At 45.5% G+C, this 22,031-nt stretch overlaps 2 protein-coding genes across 3 annotated transcripts in view; both read right to left on the reverse strand.

The window, feature by feature from the left end:
* The window catches only part of LOC146835062 (uncharacterized), a 104,983-nt gene extending 94,888 nt beyond the window's left edge, over nt 1–10,095 (reverse strand). The window contains exons 1-2 of one of the 2 annotated variants that reach the window (XR_014960682.1): nt 9,957–10,095; nt 9,695–9,830 (exon numbers count right to left, since the gene is read on the reverse strand). Coding sequence is in view for 1 of the 2 variants with exons in the window: in XM_085602731.1 (XP_085458857.1) it covers nt 9,957–9,987 (31 nt within the window). In the remaining variant the exon portion in view is untranslated. The remainder of the gene's footprint in view (nt 1–9,694; nt 9,831–9,956) is intronic. The other variant, XM_085602731.1, reaches the window with a different exon arrangement.
* LOC146835060 (vitamin D3 hydroxylase-associated protein-like) overlaps nt 1–16,425 on the reverse strand; it is an 824,670-nt gene extending 808,245 nt beyond the window's left edge. Inside the window, exon 1 of the mRNA XM_085599957.1 lies at nt 16,057–16,425. Within this exon, the coding sequence (XP_085456083.1) occupies nt 16,057–16,266 (210 nt within the window). The 5' untranslated portion in view covers nt 16,267–16,425. The remainder of the gene's footprint in view (nt 1–16,056) is intronic.
* Between the last annotated feature and the right edge of the window lie 5,606 nt (nt 16,426–22,031).

The following is a 22,031-nucleotide window of genomic DNA, read 5'->3' on the forward strand; positions in this document are numbered from 1 at the left end:
GTGAGGCTCTCGCCTCCTTCTTTGTCAACAAGGTGGAAAACATCAATAAAACCTTTCCTCAAGTGGATATGTGCTCTGACCCTGTGGGGAGACTCCATCCCACTCACATGCTTGCCGCCTTCCCCCGATCTCCCAAGATGTGCTGCGCTCATTATGCTGCAAGGTTAAATCCGGCTCTCCTGCTGATCCCATAAAGCCTGATCAATTTATGAAACTGCTACCTGTGCTTTTTACACCCCTGGGCCAGGTGATTAACATGTCCATGTCTATGGCAGTTTTCTCCAAGACTTGGAAGCAGTCCAGGGTTTTTCCCCCGTTTAAAAAACCTACCCACGATTCAGCCAAATCTGAGAACTTCCATCCTAAATCTCTCCTGCCGTGAGCATCTAAGATCTCTGAGACCTACAGAAACTCCATCTTGACAGGTTTTTTGGAAGAGAATAACATACTTGACCCCTCTCAGAACGGCTTCCACCCGGGCCACAGCACAGAGTCTGCCCTCCTAGCGGTGACCAAACATCTGAGGGTAGCACTGGATGAGGGACGTACTTCGACACTGATCTTATTGGATCTCAGTGCGTCGTTAGACACGGTCTCTCACCAGATCCTACTGCAAAGTTTGGAGGAGGCAGGCATTGTGGGCCCTGCACTGGACTGGTTCGCCTCCTTTCTCTCTGAAAGGACCTTCCAGGTAATGACCCCCCCTTTCACCTCCATGGTTCATACTATTAAACAGGGTGTGCCACAGGGCTCAGCTCTGAGCCCAACCCTTTTCAACCTATATGTCCAACCATTAGCAGTGTTGGCCAGGAGTAGAGGGCTCACAGTGGTATCATTTGCAGATGATACGCAGTTGGTAGTTGCACTCTCCGATGAATGTGTGCAGGGCGCTCATAAGTTTCGGAGCGATCTTGTGGCTGTCGCTGGGTAGATGACTGCCAACTGCCTTCAGCTCAATGCCAGCAAGTCTGAGGTTTTGCTGGTAGGGAAAGATCCTGAGTTGTGGAGTGAATGTTGGTGGCCTGCTACCCAGGGTTTTGCACCCGCCCTCAAACAGGTGGTGAAAAACCTAGGTGTCTGGGTCGACTTGGCTCTCAGCTTTCAGGTCCAAACTAAGAAAGTGTCAGGGATGTGTTTTGGTATACTATGCGGACTCAAACCGCTGTTGGTCTTTTTCAAGCAATCCATCAGACAGGTTATTGTCCAGGCCTCCGTTTTGTTGAGACTGGATTACGCCAGCTTGCTCTACCTGGGTGCAAACAAGTCTGAGATTGTGAGACTGCAGAGGGTCCAAAATGCAGCTGCCAGAATTCTCCTTGGTCTTCCTAGTACCTGCTACACCACCAGCGCTATTCTTCAGCTACACTGGTTGCCGGTGGCCAGACGAGTGGAGTTTAAGTCCCTCTGCATTGCGTTACAGATCTTGAATTTTTTCTCTCCTTAGCCAACCACTACACCACCGCCACCCCGGCTGGGAAGGGAGCTGCAGAGGGTCTCGCCTCATACACAGCAATGCTTTTGGAGGCCATAAATCAGTCATGAACCGCCCTCGAGGCCCAGATCGGGGCAGTGGGCTCAGAAGTGTCGTTCCTCCACCAGGATCTCCGGAAGGCGGTCAACCGAATCACTGAGGCAGAGACGAGGGTCTCAACGGTGGAAGACACTGTTTCCACCCTCCAGAAGAAGGTAGACAAGCTGGCCATGGTCTCCCAAGAATTGGTGGCGCGGGTCGAGAACGTAGAAGGGCGGGCCCTTCGCAACAACATCTGCATGGTAGGCTTTCCGGAGGGTTGTGAGGGGCCCTCGATGGATGCCTTCCTTTCAGGTTGGCTCAAGGGGCTGCTACCCCCCCAAAAACATCTCTTACTGCTTCGTGATTGAGAGTGCCCACCGCGCTCAGACTAAAAAGCCACCACCGGGGGAGCGCGCAAGGCCCGTTACTGCTCGGCTACTCAACTATGCCGATTGCAATGTCATCCTTCGCTTTGCCCGGATACATAAAGACAAGATGACATTCGAGTCCCATCCCATCATGGTCTTCCTGGATTACACCCGGTTGGTCCAGCAGCAACGTCAATCCTTCGTGGCGGCCAAGCGATGACTGCGTGAGCTGAACTTATCCTATGCGCTACTGTTCCCGGCCCGCATGAAGGTGATCTACAAAGCCAAAACATTCTTTTTCGATACCCCAGAGGAGGTGTTTGTTTGTACAGACGAGAGACGCAACCTCAAGCCGCACTCACCACCCCCTATAGACTCCGACTCTTCCCAGGGTTCACACAGGAGTGACCAACAGGGCAGAGACACAACTAATCGGCGGAATCGATCCCGCTCCAATTGGCGTGCTCAGAACCGGAGGACTGTGGTAGCCCTGGGGTCTTGGATTTATTTTACTCTGTTCTATTCCCTGATTGGACAGGTCACTAGCAGCAGCCACATGTTGGGGTGTCTTTGATCCTGGGGGCAGGGTTCTCTCTTATTTCCCTGGAAGGTGTTGAACTTCACACGCTCTCAATGTTTTGAGTTATGACGGGTAATGTTGGGAGTGCGGGGATCTATTGGGGGTCTTCATGTTTGGGGGCCGGGACGGGATTCCACCGCAACAGATACTCCATGTTTCAGGATGTATGGAGGAGAGTGGGGTTGGGGGGAGTTGTTTGTTGTTTGTTCGACAGTTCTTGCACCATACACGCACCACTATGTCCCATCATTTAGACATCATTTTTCACACTACACTTTAAAGACTAGACATGGCCCTCACGGCGGGTGATCATCCATTGAGGGAACTTAACATTGTTTCCTGGAATGTGTGAGGCTCATTGAATTAAGGTCAAACAGGGGCGGTGCTTCATTTGGCAAAGTGTCACTCGACTGACATTTTGCTTTTACAGGAGACACTTCTACTGGGCAATAAATCTCCATGCCTCTCCCGCTATGGGTCACCACGGTGTACCACTCAGGCTTTTCAAGGGGGGCGTGGGGTAAAGCCATACTTATTCACCGTAGAGTCCCACTCCAAATTACACAGCATTGGTTAGACCCAGGCGGCCATTTCATGGTCATCTCTGGTACTATGGCCGGGGAGCAGATCACAATTGGGAGTGTCTATGCCCCTCCACCGCTTGTCCAGACTCAAAATGACACAGTTATGGGGAGATCTCCCGGGTGGCCTGATGATTCTGGGTGAGGACTGGAACAACATCATGGATCCCTCAGACAGGGGACAAGCTCGACCTCTGGACACGCCCCTCCCAGGTCCAAACTGAACATATTGACACATACATTGAGTTGGGCTGACACATGGCAGGCCTTTCATCCTTCGCAGGCCGGGTTCACATATGCGTCATCCATTCACCCCAGCCTTTCACATCTAGACTATTTGTTCCTCCCTCACAGTTCTATCCACAGGGTGTCACACACCTCCATCCTGCCCCGGGGCCTATCTGATCATTCACCGATCCAACTCAAGCTCCGCCTACAGACCCACCGTGCCCCCTACAGATGGCGCATGTCTCCCTGGCTGCTTAGAGGTGGCGGGTATCAGGAAATGTTACATCGGGTGATTGCCGATTATTTTAGTTTCAATGCCGGGACCTCCCAGTACCCGATCACCTTATGGAAAGCTTTTAAGCCTACGATTCGAAGGGCCGATATAAGTTATCATATGGGGGAAAAACTGCGCTGTATGGTGCAGATACAGGAACTGGAAGACAGACAGGTCACTTTACAATCCTCACTAGTGGAGGGCTTCGACCTCGGAGCCCACCGCAATCTATTACACGTTCACTAGCAGCTACACCAGTTGCTAACTGATAGTGCTAAGGAGGCCTGGCAGGCGAACCAGTATAGTATTTATCAATGGGTCGACAAATCTAGTCAGATGCTCCATAGGCTGTGCCAGGCTAGAGCCTCCCGACGCAAGATCCTCTCTTGAGGTCCCCTTATGGTGACATATGTGCCTTCCCTGAGGTGGTGGCTCAGGCCTTTGCCATGATGCTGTACAACAACGCAAAGTAATAGCCGAACCTCTCATAGATGATTTTTTCTCAGACATCCCCCCTAGACGCCTCTCGGACGAGCAGCGGGATGCCTTGGACAAGCCCATCTTCCCGGACGAGCTGCAGGCAGCCCTATCCAGTACACACCAAGGACGTGCACCGGGCCCAAATGGGTTCCCATGTGATTTTATGCGACCCCATATGGGGACCCTTGGGCTTCATCTACTTAAGGCGCTACACACAGTCTCAGAGCAGGGTATTCTGCCAACAGACTGGTGACATGCCGAGACAGTCATCTTCCTCAAGCCAGGCTGCCCTCCAGAACATCCGGGTTCATATCATCCCATATCCCTGCTGAATTCCGAACCTAAATTGCTAATGATGGTCCTGGCCGACCGCCATCACACGTGTATCCTGGACCTGGTGCATCCAGACCAATCTGGTTTTATGCCACAACGCTCCACCAGGCACAACATTAGACGCGCCTATAACGCTGTAGCAGAGGCCCACTGTCTGGGACGACCCGCGGCTGTCCTGTTGGCAGACATAGACAAGGCGTTTGACTCGCTGAGCAAGACCTACCTTTTTAAACTTCTAGAGGCGGTTAACCTAGGGCCCCGTTTTTGTGCCTATGTGAAACTGCTATATACGAACCTTACGGCCACGGTCCGCGTGGCTGGTTATTACTCGGCCCGCTTCCCCATTCGCAGGGGAACTAGACAGGGATGCCCCCTTTCCCCGCTTTTATTCACCTTAGCTATCGAGCCTTTGGCAGCGTGGGTATGCCTCGATGTGGTCTTCCAAGGGTTGGACTGGTCGGCGGAGTGCTCAGATAGGATCGCGCTGTATGCTGATGATGCTTTATTCTTAATCTCCGACCCTTGGGTCACTGGGCCGTGAGTGCTCCAGATTCTGTGGGTGTTTGGGGAGATATCTGGACTATGTGCCAATCGTCCAAATCCGTCTTGTTTCCCATATGCGGTGAGCAGAGGAGTCAGGCTTGGGCTTCACAGCCGATCGTTGCAGAGGAGGGTTTCAAGTACCCAGGAGTGTATATCACTAAATATCCCAAAGAAGCGTGGTCGCGCAATATAGCTCCCCTGCTCCCAGTGGTGCGCGATGAAACGACGTGTGGTCCCACATCCCTCTTTCACTATATGGCCGGTCTGCCATTTTTAAAATGGTGTCCTTCCCACGCTTGCTCTATAGGCTGCAGAACTATCCATATCCAATTCCCCCATTGTGGTTTCTCCAAATAAATGCGCTCCTGAACAGGTTCCTGGGGGGGGGCTGTCCGAGTGGCCCTTGCGACGTGTATTCAGTCCACATATTGCAGCGGGATTGCGGCGGCCGACCTTCAGGCATATTACTGTGGGTCACAGCTCTTGGTGATCAATGAATGGTGGTATAACTCTCAGGCAGGCCCAGCCTATGCGGTGGAAAGGCTCTTCCTGGCAGATACCCTGCTACTTCATCTCCTATACAGTAATTCATCCTTGGAGGCGCTCCCCCGGCCTGCCGGACGGTGATTCAGATTAGGAGACCAGTGTCCAGGTCAATGGGTTGGTGGGCCATGTTGACTAGCGCAACCCCCCTCTGGCAGGGATCACACCTTCGGCCAGTTTCGACCCTGGTGGGGTTCCGCAGTTGGGATGATATAGGGATATCTACACTTGGAGATAGATTGCAGGGGCCCACGCTTTAAATCCTTCCAGAGGCTGCAGGAGTTTGTCCTACACAAATCCCAGTTCCACAGGTATCTACAGCTCTACCATGCTCTGTTTCCCCTGATACGACACCTCAAGTCGTTACCCGAATTTCACCCAATGGAGGGTAGACTGTTAATGGGCGATCTGGGGGCCCACAAAATTCGTAAAATATATCAAACCCTCACTGCCCACTCCAAAAATACCATACATCAGACCCTGGCTGCGTGGAAGGCGGACTTACCGGCCCTGACAGAAGATGATTGGACCGAGGCACTGGCTAGCCCCAGGTACTCTGCTGTTTCCACTAGATACCGGCTGATCCAATTTAAGTACCTCTACAGACTATATTACACTCGCCTCCGCCTCTGGAAGGGTCATTCAGTCACCCTTGTGCCTCCGCTGTAACTCCAATGAAGGGTCGTTCCTCCATACCGTTTGAAGCTGCGGGGCAGTGCAACACTCCTGGTCGGGATTGCTGTCTTGCTTGGGGCGGGTACTGGGGTGGGATATCCCAGCTGACCCTAGGCTGACACTTCTGTACAGCACAGAGGACATCGGGGGGGATAGATACAAGAGACAAGTCCTATTCTTGGGCCTCACGCTAGCCAAGCGGAACATTGCACAGCACTGGAAGGCTTCCTCTCCCCCCAGTGTTGCAACATGGAAAAAGGCTTTAGATAAATGTATGTAGGCCAAAATAGCGGTGTTTCAGGCAAGGGGCTGTGCACAAAAACAAGGGAGGATTGGGCCGGGTGGGCTAAATATCAGGGTATTGACCTGTCTCTCCTTACGCAACCAACAAAGCAGGACCCTCTTGAACGGCTGGTAGTGAATGACTCGCCAGTTTGATGCGTTAGCTCGTCATGGATGTGGATGGAAACTCATTTGTTGTATATATATCTTGCTTCTCATGGGATGAATGGTGTGTGGTTGTGGGGGGCAGGTTGTTCGGTCTGATGTTCCGCAGACCTCCGGGGGGAAACTTTCCAGTACCTACAGTCTTTACAATCTGTCATGTACATGTATGATGCTTAGGAAATAAAACTGCTTTTTTGGACTCACTTTGGTTCCTCCTCAGTTTTTCATTTTATACATTTTAGGTTCTATGCTTGGGCACCCACACAAGTGAGGTATCATTTTTTTCCAGAGACCAATGGAAACGCTTGGTGATGGGAAATGTGTGCCAGTGCAGTGATCTGAAAATATTTTTGTAGTGAAGGGTAAATGAGTTCCAGTAGCCGAGGTGCAGAACAAATGATGAAGATTTATTGATACAGTTCTTAGATGGTCTTGTAGTAGATGTTGAACATTTAGTTTTAAGCCTATAAAGGATTGAGCCCCACCAGGAACAGCTTCCTTGCTGCTCAGCCCACACTCTCAACTGACACTCCACAACTAGGCATCCCAACATTCCATTACCTCACCATGCACACCAACATTCCACAGCACATCCACACTGGCTGAACAGCAAGGGGAAAGACACAGGAAAGATGCATTGAACTGAAACCCAGATACAACAATTTCCACACAGAAATGTGAGGAAAATGTGAATTGTTAGCTAAATTTGAAGTTAGCAGGGGATTCTTAGTAATAAAATGCTTGCTGGAGGATCCATGTAAGCCACACTGCCGGCCAAATGCCATCAATGCACATCACCAGCCACGCGTCATCCACGCACACCGCTAGCCAAACACCATCTAAGCGCATCGCCAGCTAAGCGAAAGTCCACGCACACCGCCAGCCAAGTGACAGTCCATGCACACGACCAGACATGTGCCATCCACGCAGACCACTAGCCAAGCAACAGTCCATACACACTGCCAGCCAAGCGATAGTCCGCGTACACTGTCAGCAAAATGCAGGTTCACAAACAACCAGCCAAACACCAGTACTCCCCAACCATCAGTCAAACTCTAGTTCACACACAGAGAAACTTTTGCTAGTTAATAGTGGCATTCTGCCCCCCTTTGGGGCAGATGAGCCTAAAAATATTGCTGATCTACTTCCAAGTCGGGAAGAAACAGAAAAATGTTTGCACAAAAAAAAGGGAGCGACCTTTGTCTAAGGGGCCGCTCCCTGACATGCCCATAGACTTTCTGCCCTTAAAGATCAGATTGGGGGCAATTGCCCCAATGTGCCCACTAGAGGGGGCAGAAAAAGTGTCCCATAACTGTTATTGCCATGGGGGCATTGGCATGCGCATTTTGGGCAGCCCCCACCCTTACATATTCAAAACAAAATAATCCTCGGTGCCTAGTGTGCTTTCTGCCCACCGGGGAGCAGATCATGGGCTATTGCCCAATCTGCCCCCTAGGTGGGTCTGAAAGACTTCCTTTAGTTTTTTGAGGATGGGGGCATTGGCAAGCTCATTTTGGGTAGCCCCCATCCCTACATACTGAAATAAAAATAATCCCTGGCGCCTAATGTGCTTTCTGCCCCCCCCCGGGGGGACAGATCAGGGGCTGTTGCCCCAAAGACTGTCCCCTTAGTTTTTTTGAGGGTGGGGGCATTGGCATGCCCATTTTGGGCAGCTTCCACCCCTACATCCTGAACATCCTGAAAGAACAATATTCCCTGGCACCTAATATGCTTTTTGCCCCATCCCCCGGTGGAGCAGATCAGGGGCTATTGCCCCATTTGTCCCCATGGGGGAGCAGAAAGACTGAAAATTGCAATTTCTTTATGGGGGGCATGCGCGGGCGTCCGCGCATGCGCATTTGTGAAAAGAGGTTGCTGTCAACGAGGAAGAGGGAGCCCCGGGACGCCGCACTGCAGGTAAGGTATTTTATCTTAGTTTTATCATAGTTTAACTTATTTTAAAATGAGGGCGGGCGGTAGGCGGCCGGCGGGCGGCGGGCAGCCCTGCTTTGCCCTGGCATGTGCGTAGCACTGCCTGCTACGCCTACTTCGTAAACCGTGAAGCAGGCAGCGCTACGTACACTCCGTGGGCAGAGCGGACCACTACGCCCGGGTTTAATGTTAATCATACAGTAAACATGATGTAAAAAATGTGCGATAATGTCTCTTCAGAATTCAAAAAAGTGCATTTCTTTAGCGTGTCACCCCAGTACACAAGATTATAGCACTGAATTGAGAGGAATTTATTAAAAGAGCTAGTTTTAAGCATGAGTTAAAACACTGCCACTCCTCCCGCCGGACAACAATGCCATTTGTGAACAAAGAAGGAAATGAACGTAGTATAGGAGTAAACCCGTTAACCCAGTTGAGACCGGGAAAAGTATAATAACAAAGTAACAATGTCTCAACCAGTAAACTTTTTAGAAAGACAATTATAATAAGTGCATAAATCACTGAAGGAGGGAAAACAGGAGACCAAGATAGGGAATAAAGGTTGTTATTTAGCAAGTAGTTATAGCAGCACTACATTACAAATGGATTAGAGTAACCAAACAAACAATTGTGCACTGACCGTGCTGGGTGTGAGTGATAAGTGAAGGGACACAAGTGATACAAACACAGCGTGAGACGGCGCAAAACACTAAAGACAAACAATAATCAAGGATCAAATGGTATGAATCAAATTAATACAGAAATAATTTGTTTTTCATAGATTTAAAAAATGAGCCCATGGCAGCCAAAAGTTACGCTGTAATGTCAACGGCGTTTCGACCTTGTCAAGTAAAGGTCATCATTAGGACAATGGTTACACATTTTTAGTAGTGCTGTATGAAAAAGAAGGAAAAGAAAAAAAGAATAAGGACTATGAAGTTCCATAGACCATATATAGAAAAGAGCAAATTAACAAGCCCACGGAAGTCACCTGAGAGCACACAGCGAATAAATCTCATAAATTGAAGCATTCACAGTGGAAATTAGGGGCGATCAATATCAGCAAATGCTGAAAAATTATTCAGGAGACATCAGAGCTGAAAGGAAGTAAAACAAAAACATATTTGTAGCCTGATCAGTGGAAAAATGGACTGGAATGACATAAATTCATAAATTTAAGGAGGTAATGGTTCTTACCAAGAAACCATAACGTTGCTATCCGAAAATTTAATCGGCAGCGTTATGACCAAGTGTCCGGTGCTCAAAAATGCTTGTAGGTTATCGCGTCAATGCGTATTTTATGACAGATACTCCAGTGAATACGTGAAGACAGCTGATCGCGAATCAGGAGAAAAAAAAGAAAAGAAAGAAAAGGAGGGACCCAGTCAATGAAATGCGATCTGAGCATGAAAAAAACAACATTAAAAAAACTCAAAACGGAGCGTTTAGCAATTCTTACCATGATGTAATAATTGTGCTGTCCGTAACATGAAACGGCAGCAAGAGGCGTCAGTAATAATCTCCCCACTCGGTAATAAATACAAGTCGAGGAATTAATCTCAGGAAACGAGTAAAGCGTACACACAGGCGGCACGGCGGTAATCATTTAAAAGCCGATGCCTCTAGTGCGCAGGTCGCATAAGCGTTACAGACACTAGAACGTGTCCATAGCGGGGATGAGGTACCCCCAGGGGGACTATAGGTAGACAGAACCGCCTCGAGAGAGATGGCGGAAAAAAGGGATAGAAAAAGGAGCAGGAGGCACTGAGTTAGATACACCAGGTATCAGTATATGCATGCATAAAAAATAATAAGAGGAGCATATTTACAAAGATTGGCATATTTACAAAGATTGAGTTAAAACATCAATAAAGCATAATAATCTGCATACATGAGGTACAAAAGAGGCATATTTACACAACTTGAGATGAAGAATACAGTCAGCAAAGCATAACAATCTAAAAAATCATTATTAGATTGAAAAATGCCTAGAGGCGTATTACACATTTACACAAAGAGAACCGGGCATGCATCAATGTGACTAGATAGAATAGAGTGAATAAACCCTGCAGTACAGTCTAGAGATCTTTTGTAAATGCAATACACTATTGTAAAAGGATCACAGAATAGATTATTACATATGTACTTAGTACGAAGGGGCAGAGCAAGTATTCTAGGCCGTTGTGATGACCGTATTCCATTCATCAAGTGAATTAAGGCCTAAGGTTACAGAGTTACAACGTGCGATCCATCGACATTCGCATCTGTTGAGTAGAAGTTGTAAGTTACCACCTCGAATGGGTAGTTGGGGCCGGTCAATCACTTGCTAGGTCAGGTCAGTTTCAGAGTGATTATGTTCTTTAATGTGTGTTACTAACGGTGCAGTGTCAACATTACATCTGATACGGCTCTTATGTTGAGCAATGCGTTGTTTTTTCATTTGGGTGGTCTGACCGATGTATAGTAAATTACACGGACAACGTATCGCATAGATACCGTTGGTCGTCCGGCAATTTGAAAAATGTTTCAGATGGTAGGTATGGTCAAGGCACAGACACTGCATGTCTGGCATTTAAAATGACCTATGATGGGGGGCAATCCCCACATTGATGTAACTAATGGATTGTTTTTGTTCTTTTTCAGGCCATGTAATGGCATGGACCAATTTGTCTGAAAGGTTGTTGCCTCTTTTGTGGGAGAACAAGGGTGGAACTTTAAACACACTAGAGGCACGAAGTATTGTCCAATTCTTTTTAATAATCTTGCTAACCTTACTGCTGGAAGGGCAGTAAGTAGATACAAAAGGAATGCATTGGTTGATAGGTTTTTTGGATGATGAGAAAAGTATTTCCCTATGACTATACCAAGCTCTCTTAGAGGCCCTTCTCACTAGGTGTTTGGGATAATCTTTGTTGGTAAATTTTTCGGATAAAATAGCTGCTTCGCGGAAATAATCTTTTCACCATTTACAGTTCCTCCTAATCCAGAGGAACTGTCCATAAGGTAGGCCATCGCGTAAACCACGCGGGTGGTAACTGGAGTACATTAACAGGGTGTTACGCTCGATGGGTTTACGGTAGAGCGTGGTACCGATGATGCCATCTTCAGAATGAAGTGTCAAGTCCAAGAACGGTAAATCATTCTTCCTTATATCCGAAGTAAAAGTCAAGTGTTTTTGACAACTATTAAGCCATTTTGGGAATCCAGGGATACATTTTGCATGGGCACAATGTATGTGCTTGCGCGAAAAAAGCGCCTGCTCTCCACACATCTGTGATCATTTTGTTTATTTAGCCAGCTGTCTGAGGTTGAACTTTCAAGGCCACACACTTCGAAATGTCTTTGATAACCAGATAATTTATGGTGTTATTCTCCGGCAGCAGCACAGATGGGAAGAGGGTAGTCATTAACCTCCATGGATTTTTAGGTCTAGCTTGACAGTACGACTATCGTCTGGCCTTTTAACCGACAATATTATTATTCTAAAGTTACTTCCTTCCACACATATAGATATCAATTCCTCTGCTATCTGCTTGTAATACCTGACTTTACCATACTACATTGTATTAAAGCCAGACCTATTAGTATTTCCAATGCTTGTTATGATCCTATCTTTCAGCAGGCAATGTTTTGAACACCACAAGAGAGAGGCTTTGACTCCACGCACATCTTGGGAACCACAAATACATGCTATGAATGGGCAGACGCTGTGTGCTTCCACAACAAAGGTGCTTCCCATCCACTGCTGTGATCATTTTGTGTATTTATACAGCTGCCTTATCTTGAAGATTCATTGACACACACATGGCATTGCAGTGCTATTAAAGTGTCATAGACAGCTAATTACTTGATGTTGTATTTCCCTAGTGGCAGCACAGCTGGGAGGAGGGCAGTCATTGACCTCCCTGCATTTTTAGATTTACAGTGTAACTGCTGCCTGACCTATCAATCTAAAACAATGTATTAAACAGTCCTTTGCTTCAACACAAACACATATTCATCCCCATCCTATTTACTTTTAATACTTCATTTTACCATACATCATTCCTTTGAAGCCAGACCTATAGGCATTGACAATGCTCATTTTTTTCTTCAGCTCATTGGGCCCGATTCACAGAACTAACTTAAGACAAAATCCTAAACTTACTACCATTTTACTATTTACAGAAGGCACTTACTCATTTTGGTATTCACAGAAGGTAGTAGTCCTGACTTTAGGACTCCTTAATGCCTTCTGTGAATACCGAAGTCTTAAAGTTAGGATTTTTCTCAGTTTAGGAGTACTAAAGTTAGGACTCCTAACTTTAGGACTCCTAAATGCCTTCTGTGAATACCGAAAGTCTTAAAGTTAGGATTTGTCGTATTAAAGTTAGGACTCCTAACTTTAGGACTCCTAAATTCCTTCTGTGAATACCGAAAGTCTTAAAGTTAGGATTGTTCTCAGTTTAAGAGTAGTAAAGTTAGGACTCCTAACTATACTACTCCTAAATTGAGAAAAGTCCTAACTTTAAGACTTTCGGTAGTCACAGAAAGCATTTTGGAGTCCTAAAGTCAGGACTACTAACTTCTGTGAATACCGAAATGAGTAAGTGCCTTCTGTGAATACCAAAATGAGTAAGTGCCTTCTGTGAATTCCAAAATGGTAGTAAGTTTAGGATTTTGTCTTAAGTTAGTTCTGTGAATCGGGCCCAGTGTCTTTTATCCACTTACTCAAGTGTGCTGTCCCTTCCCTCCTCGTCCTGCAGCTTTCAAGGACTACCACTCTTCCCTGCTCTCTCTCCTAACTTCCTTGCTTCTCTTTTCTCCTTCCATTCCTACTGAGTGATGTTCCAATAGGTATGTGAGAATGAGTAGGATAGGAGCAGGGGGAGGTATGTGCCTCTGAAACTATGAAGGCAGATTCTGTTGATGACTGGTGAGTGGTGTGCATGCAAGGGGAGGTATGTACCTGTGTAAATGCAGGGTAAGCGATGTGTATGCGTGATTGAGTGGTGTACCTGTAGGTGAGCATGTTTGAGTGCAGGGAGAGGAGTAAGCATGTGTGAGTGCAGGCTGAATGGTGAGCCGTGCGGGTGCAGGCTGAACAGCATATAAGTGTGAGTGTATGATGAGAGTTGGAGTCTTCCCTGCTGAACTTGAGCCTAGTACATTCAGTGACTTCAACAACAGCTGCATTAGCCCTTTGAACTCTGTTTCAAGGCCCAGGGAGCGGGTGATATTTTATTTTCAAAACCTTTTCACAGCGTTTAGCCCTTAGACATTGCAAAGCCAACCCTAGCAAGAATATCCAATGTTGTGTTGCGATCTAAACAGCACTACATTTTTTGAAATGCAGCAATGATAAAATAGTGAAATTGACATTGAGGCTCAGGGTTGAGGATCAGTGGTGCAGGTAGTTTGAAAAACTGCAGATTCTGCTGAAAGTGCAATATCAATACCATCCCAAGAGCAACCCTGCCAAGTTTCCCTGGTTAATGCATGATGTGCTGCTCCAGTCTAGGTTTTTACTTTGAATTCTGAGACTTCTAGCCTTGTTTATTTAACTATAAAACAGAACTGCATGTCCTGGGAGTCTAAAGAAAAAACTAGGACTGGAGCAGCACGTCCCACACTGAACTTAGAAACTTGGCAGCTATTCAAGTGTGGGCTCAAAAAGCCAGGTACGCAGCAGGTCTGGCTTTAGCACTGGTGACGCCCAGTGCAACAAACTTTGTTGGTGCCCCCTCAAAAACATTACCTCACTACCATGCTCCAGCAGTGCCCTTCATCTCTCCATAACCTCTCCCTCCATAGCGCCTTTCATTTGTTTTATAGCGCTCCTCATACCAGTGAAGGGTGCCAGAGCAGGGCTGGCGCTAGGCATGGGAATGTGGGCTGCTTTCCAGGGTCATGTAGTCAGCCCTCCAACTTGGGGCCTGCACCAGTGTGACAGAGTCAGACCATGGCATGAAAGGTGGCCCCTTGCAAGTGCCCCACCTTAGGAGGCCCCCCTGTCCATGGCCTCACTGCTACCGTGAGGAGGGGGCTTCCATTCCCAGTTTCATGAAGACACACTCCTCAGGTTTGTCGGCAATTAGGCCTCCACCCCCCACCCATGCAAAGGCACAGCAGTATGGCTATTGCCCTGCTGTTTAGCTCCCTGGCAGTATTAACCCTCTCTAGAGATAAACAACCCTCACACCTTCAGCCCTTGATGAGCTGTTAGGAGGTGCTTGTAGGACGCTGAGAGGAAGGGGCTGCAGCTTCAGGGGCATCTATTCAGATGCAAACAGCCCTGAATGTGTTACGTCTAGGCAATTTCGAGGGGCCTTGCACATTCCCCTTCTGCCCAGGGCCCCAAAAATACTAGAACCGACCCTGTGCCAGAGCACTTAACACCACACACATTATAAAGAGACAAGGAGTCATACATATGTAAAACAGTCTACAGGGAAATTTTAGACAAAATAATGATTATTACAAGGTGTAGGTGTCACATGTCACCAATACAAGTAGGCAGTATACTTTAAGATTTTTGGTCTGGGAAGCAGAAACTCAGGATTTAAAACATGCCAAAGAGATTGAATTTACCAATAAAAATGTATTTCTATCCAAATTGACCCATTTTACCAACATAAGGATAATGAAAGACTGGGATAAGAGCAGAACTTTCTAACATATACCAAGCAGTTTACAAGCAGCCCTTTGACGCAAAAGAAAGTCTGCGACAAAAGCAGTAACTCACTGAGCGATCCACATAAAATACAGTTCTGAATTCTCCATGGTACATGTTCTTTGCAGCGGCATTTAACCCTCTGCATGCACACAGCCACTGGACAAAACTCCAATCTTTATTCAGCAGCAACATTAATCACCAGTGGGGCATATTATCAACGGCCAGCGATAATTACGGCGTGAGAATTGTTATCGCTGGCTATCGCAAATAATTATCGCTATGCTAGCGCTGTATTAACAAAGCTTAGCGCAATGGCAATAATTATTCCTGCGATAGCGTTGTTTTCCATGGAACATCGCTGGAAAACCAGCGATGTTCCATGGAAAACGGCGTTAACCTTGCAGATACGACCCTGTGGTCGTATCAGCATAATCCACCTCCAATATGAAGTATAGGTAAGTCAGCATTTTTGCAGACGTTAGTTTTTGGCGAAAACCGCGGTTTTCGCCAAAAACTAACGTCTGCAAATATGCCTGGGCCTTCTTGTAAATATAGCGATGTGCACATCAGCGATATTTACAAGGTTGTTCTGCCCAGTGACGCCCACGTTGCATCTCATTAGAGATGCAAAGGGAGGCGTCGGGTAAAAGGGTGCTAACATGCGCTAATGCGTGTTATCACCCTCTTGTTAATAGGGCGAAAACATTATCTCCGCTTTTTTGACTTTTAAAGCCAAAAAAGCAGAGATAAGGCCCTTGATAGTATGCCCCCAGTGTTATTTATCTTCCCATTTCTATTGTTGCTTGAAAACTGAGGAGCACACAAGGAGCTCCGCAGCAGGTGCTTTTTAAACCAGTGTTATTTCTAACCACCTCCAACTCTCTACCCTCCACTCTGAAAATACCTCTTTTTTAAACCGCTGAACTGCCCTCTCCATCTCCCTTAGTCCTAGTTCGCTCCTTTTCTTCGCCTCCTCCGTCTTCCTGCGGATGTTTCTCTGCTTCAGCCATCTCAGGGCTACGAGGGACGCCCCCGAGCAGACGACCAAAGCCGAGAAAAAGGTGCGGTCCGACGCAAACTCCGGCAGGAGCTCGCGGAGGTTTTCAGCGACCATGGTCAGAGTTGTCTCTCGCGCTCTGAATAAAGCAGTCACCCAGGGATGCTGCAGCCGGAGTTAAATCCTAGAACGTGTTGGATGGAATCCAGGACCTTCCCCCTCGTGAACTTTCTTTCGGGCGGAGCACGGACCTGGCGAGGACTGCTTCAGGCGACAGTGTCTTCTGAACTCTGACTTTGTAGTAAAAAGTTTCAGGGTAATTATATATGCAGTAGTCACCCACAAATCAACTCAATAATGTAGGGGCAGGTTCGTGATAACAACAATCGTCATAAACAAGAACACCTATTGAGGGCTTGCATCGCAATGAATGAGAGGGTGTTTGTATGTACAACGTGCACCAGAGCAAGTTACAGTTAATGCCTAATCTCATGCATGCAAGGTATACAATGGAGAGTTCCCCCCCACCCCCCCCCCCGTGTAGCCAGGGCCACTGGAATCATGAGGTAGGAGAGGGCCAAATTATGCTGCACGAAAAGGCAAATTATACGGCGTGATGCTGTACATTTTTAATTCGATTACTTCCTTATTTTGTGCTCTTTACATTTGTTTATCACTGTCTGGGTATTGGGTGCACCTCATTACTACTAGTTTAATACCCAAATATAGCAATAAGCAACAGAAAGGATTATGAGTCTTGACAATGGCGACACATCCGGTCATTCTGGGCAAATCATTTAATCTCCCTGTGCCTAATCACCCTGGTGCCTTGATAAACCGCGCTATATAAATATACAAACTAACCCGTTAACCTTTGCCAAAGGCCTTCCACTGCACAGTAACATGTGCTGCTGCGGTTTCCGTAACTTTTGAACCTTTGAGCTAGAAACAAAATATCTTTTTAGTTAAAATCTGCAGATTATGTAGCAGATGATGGATTATGTGGCAAATACAGCAAATCTATAACTATGCAAAAACTGCAACAGCTGTGCAATCTCATAATTCCAGTGACCATGCGTTTAGCATTTATTAACATTTTGTGTGGTGAACATTAATGCCAGAACTACAGATCAATTAGTACAACCGAAGCTATTCAGACTTCTGTTATATAATGTATTTCTTCAGATAAATCTGTCCAACATCCTTGTGCACCACCTAAACCCAGAATATTTTCAGAAAGCATTACGTTCAATTCAGGAGCAAACAGTGACAGTTGAAGCAACAAACTCTAGGGCAGTACTCTTCATCAACCAGTCTGCCACCCTAGCATTCTAGATTATCAGCAGCTGCCGGGTATTACTGCAGCGTCAGTTCCAAACCTGTGTGAGCCTCTGTAAAAGGAGCCTGTGTAATGGTACTCCCTCCTCCCCACCCCCCACTCAATCTCAAACCTGCAACAACCATTGTTGCAGGGCTTTAAGTGGGATGAAAAATCTGAGGGTCTCTCAAAGTAGTGTGGTCGATGTAATTAATGGTGTGGATTACAAACATGTACGCTAAAAATCTGTGCTTAGCATATTGTGCCGCCTGACTGGTGTTTTGCTGCTTCTGTCATTGTATCCAGATATATAATACAACAAATAAAATTGCACTTACAAAAAGTCAGGGCTATTGGCTTTGTCATGGTTGTTAGTTCAGTAAGATAAATGAGCAACCACAATGGCTTTGTTGTATAACATATTGAAAATGCTTAAGTTATGACATGATGAGACTATAAAAGAACTCTTACGTGTCTTTGAAGTTACGTCAGAGGCAGTGAAGGGTGGTACTGCTGCAGAGCTAAGATTTGTTTTTTACCCTTAGGGTGAGGGCAAAATGGAGAGCCCGATAGGGACCCGTCTCAGCACCTGCTTTTTCGAAATGTTGGTGCTGAGCACAGGCAGGACCCGGCCCACTTAAGCCCAGCATCAGTGCATGCATTTTACTAATAAGAATGTTTACTGAGCAATAACTCGGCACAGGTGTTCAAGGAGGATGTTCTTCTGACTTGATGGCCAATGCCACTTGGATCAAGTCCCATGTGGTCAGGTCTACAGCACCGCCTGCCCTCCCTTTCTGCACCCTAAGAGTCCCCACCTAGGCAGTACACCATCTCTCCATGTCAATAAGCTACTTTCCGGCAATTGGTACAGGACCGGTCTCTCAACTCATGACATTGTTCCTGTTGGCTATGATCAAGCCCAGATCAATACAATAAATGTTTGGTACCTATTGATCTCAGCATACCTTCGGCTTGAGCTTCAACTGTTTCTCAGTAATTTTCTACGGAAACGCAAGCGCTTAGACCAGTATCGTCTTCCTTCTGCATAGTCCCATACCTTTTGCGTGAAGTCCACCTGTTCCGACCCATGCCTAGGACACATGTCAGGGACACCATTATACATGCGCCCCAATCTAACAGACAGGACTCTTGCAAATAATAATCTGTGTGAATTTAAAAGAGGGAGTTTTTTGAGACAGTCTTAGAATAGGCAATTATCAGTACCCAGTCCCTATCTATTAACTCTTTGCCTGATTCTGTTATAGTTTTATTTATTTATGATCTTGGAACTCCGAAGAGATCCACATAAATTGAAAGACCAACAACATATAAAAGTTTTGTGTAACATAGTTTCATATACAATAGGAAATAATTAAAATATCCTTTATGCCCTTAACACTAAAACATCAGGATTAAAACCAAAGTTAATAATTGCTTCCTATATATAATTTATTACAAATTTGTAAAACACTTAAAAAAGTAAAACATCCTATGACAAAACATTTCATTTGGTTGCTCATAAATAGAATCAATTAGTGCAGACGCTGAGAGGATAGATAATTGTAGACAAATAGGTCTCATACATTTATGCCGATACAAAAATAAAGCAGGGCAAATAAATAACACATGATTAACGTCCTGGATGGAGTTATTACACAAATTACAGATCAGGGGAGAACCATATCATTTAGACAGCACATTATATAAAGGGAGCATACCCTGTCTAAATAATAGTCAGAAGCGGCGCACTCCATGTGGCAGGTTCCAGGAAATATAAGCCTGTGCTTTATTTATGTCACATGAGTCTATAGACGGATGGATGCCCCTCTTTTGGATGCGAGCATCCCTATCCCTAGTAAAACTTAATTCCCTGGTAGCCTGTTTCAAGGTGGCCCTTAATTGATATGGCGAGAGAGTGAAAAGCAGAGACTCATCCAGTTGTAGCAAATCCACCGCAATCCTAAAATTTGTAAGAACTAATGACTGTTCCTTCAGGTTTTCTAATATTTCTTTCTGGATTAAAAATCTTAGTGTGCCAGGATCACTCTTTACAAGGCTTGCAACCCATCGCACTATCCCCGCAAGACCCTGTACCCAACTGCTTCTTAAACCAAATTCTAACCTTAGGGCAGCCACTGGGCAAGCAGAGTTGACTGAGGCTAGGCTCCTTAAAAGTTGTCCTTCTGTTGTATTTTAAAAAAACATTTCTCTATGTCAAGCAATTTAATACCATATAACAGAGAGGCAGGCATAGATTCTTCTTTTTCTTTGTTTCGGAACCTTTCCAAAGTAGAATTAGAGGTTTTACAGTTCAGATCCCCTACTATAACTATATGAGGGGGAAATTCTACATTATTAACTTTTGAATGCAGGGAAAAAGCGCCTGTAAAAGAGCATCATGAGAGGCATCTGGTGGAATATAGGCATTTATCAACAATAGTGGTGGGCTTTTTATATTATTATCAAGATTATTCAACATTATTGCCAGAAAAAGATTACTAGGATCCTTATAGTAGTCATAATTCCATTTTATCTTATTTGACAGTAAGCAAGCAACCCCTCCCTTTGCATGTCCCCTCCTGGACGGGGTTGCTTTACAGTCTAAAATGAAATAATCCTTACATAGAAGTTCCTCTGTACACCAGGTCTCCTGAAGACAAATCACGTTTGCGTCTTTATGTACTTAAATATTGTAACTTTTCTCTACTATTCTTTATTCCTGCAGCATTCCAAGATATTATTTTTAGTTCATTGCTAAAAGGATGGCAGTTGTAGATGTTTACTGTTAGGTCTACTTGAAAGCACACCGGGTAGCAAATTCCATTTTGGGCTCTCTTCTTTAGAATTCCACTTAAAAGAAAGGGGGGGGGGCATGCTTTAAGTTTCACTTGTCTACCATTTTTTGTAATACAAATTTTTAGTTCCTCTGTTTCATGCAAGCAATCTCTACCATCTGAAACAGAGTAAGTTGACAAAGACCTATTGTCACGTGCTCTATTTCTGGATATCTCAGAAAATGGAATTACGTCCATCCCCCTGCTTTGTAGGCCTTCGGACCATTGTAAAATAGGATTTACAATAATTTTGGAGTTAAACCTTACCCTCGACTTATAACCTGCTTCTGTATTTAAGAGGGAGACTAAACTTGTATCACTACTTTGTATAAGTTTCAGACTTTCGATCTCCGAGAGACATTTGAGAAGCAAAGTCCTATTTAAAATAAATCTATATCAAACAGAGGGGTAAAATCTAACTGGAATGTATCCATACTTTCCCAGAGGGGTTCAACACCAATTATCCCTGCATTATCTCTAATTTTTGCAATGTCGGTGAAGGGGAGAGCTAGGGGGTCTGATGAGGGGGAGTTAAGAGGCCTCGACTGCTCCACTGTTGTAAGTAATGGGGGCCCTTCTATTACGGGGTTGGCACACTCTCCTATAGAATATGCAATATTTGGGGGGGGGGAGGGCCTCAGAGACCATCATCGACTCTGTTATTAAATCTTTATTTCGAGTGTTCACAGAATCAATTTCATCTTCCAGGTTCGTATCTCGTGATGTATTTTGCAAGGGCTGGGAGGGAGTTTCCGTACTAACTAAAGCCTCTATGTTTTCTTTAAAACGAATTCTCCTTTGCTTCTTTTTTGGGAATCTTTGTATTGGTTTCATCTTTTTCCCTCTACTCTTTTCCTTTTTCCCATTTCTCCCATTTTTATCCAGGAGCGAAGCTCCTAAGACATTGTCTTTCTCACCACTTAATTGGGATTTTAAAATCGGGAATACTTCCTGGTCTATCCTTCTAGTTGAGCCCACCGAGCCCCTTGCTTTTTGATCAGAGGTGATCTGTCTAGGTTCAGATAAAAGTTCAGGGATCTTCTCTTGCATCACAACTTTATTCATTATCTTATCAATTTGGGGATTGGCATCATGAGCAGTACCGGTTAGTTGACCACTGGCACCATCAGGTATATTTTCTAGAACCTCTTCTATCTTTTCTTCCACATTTACTTGTTCAGAATATACACTTGGACTAGTTTCCCTCTCCCGATTACTTTTTAGTAGTACCATTATTATTTGGGTAACAGTTTCCAACACACAGTCAGAACCTCCTACAAGTTTTTCGAGTAGCGTTAAAATAGACGACAATAAATGTTCTACGGATGCTAATGAATCCGAGACTATTTTATCTTTCCTTAGAGTTTGACTGGGTTGGGTATCACTGATGTTTAAATCATGAGTAAAAGAAAGATGTGATTGCAAGAGAGAATCATTAGATTTATTTGATGGGGTGATACTGAATAATTTTAATCCTATTGGAACTGCTGTTGCTGGAGTATCTGCTAGTTCCATAATCTTGCTAGTATCATGAGAGATATACCTCCTGCAAAGCTCTAAATCCAAATCCGGGAGAGAAAAATCTTTATTTTGGACATCCTCTGCTAGATAGGGGCCAAGGGGTTTATCTATAATTATATGTGGTGTATATGGTATTCTGTGTAAAATTACATCTGTCGTCTTAGGAGATGGTAAAGTAGATCCTAAGGATACCAGGGGGACTGGAG

The sequence above is a fragment of the Triturus cristatus genome, chromosome 4_2 (assembly GCF_964204655.1).
Source record: "Triturus cristatus chromosome 4_2, aTriCri1.1, whole genome shotgun sequence".
In the NCBI taxonomy this organism is placed as follows: Eukaryota; Metazoa; Chordata; class Amphibia; order Caudata; family Salamandridae; genus Triturus; species Triturus cristatus.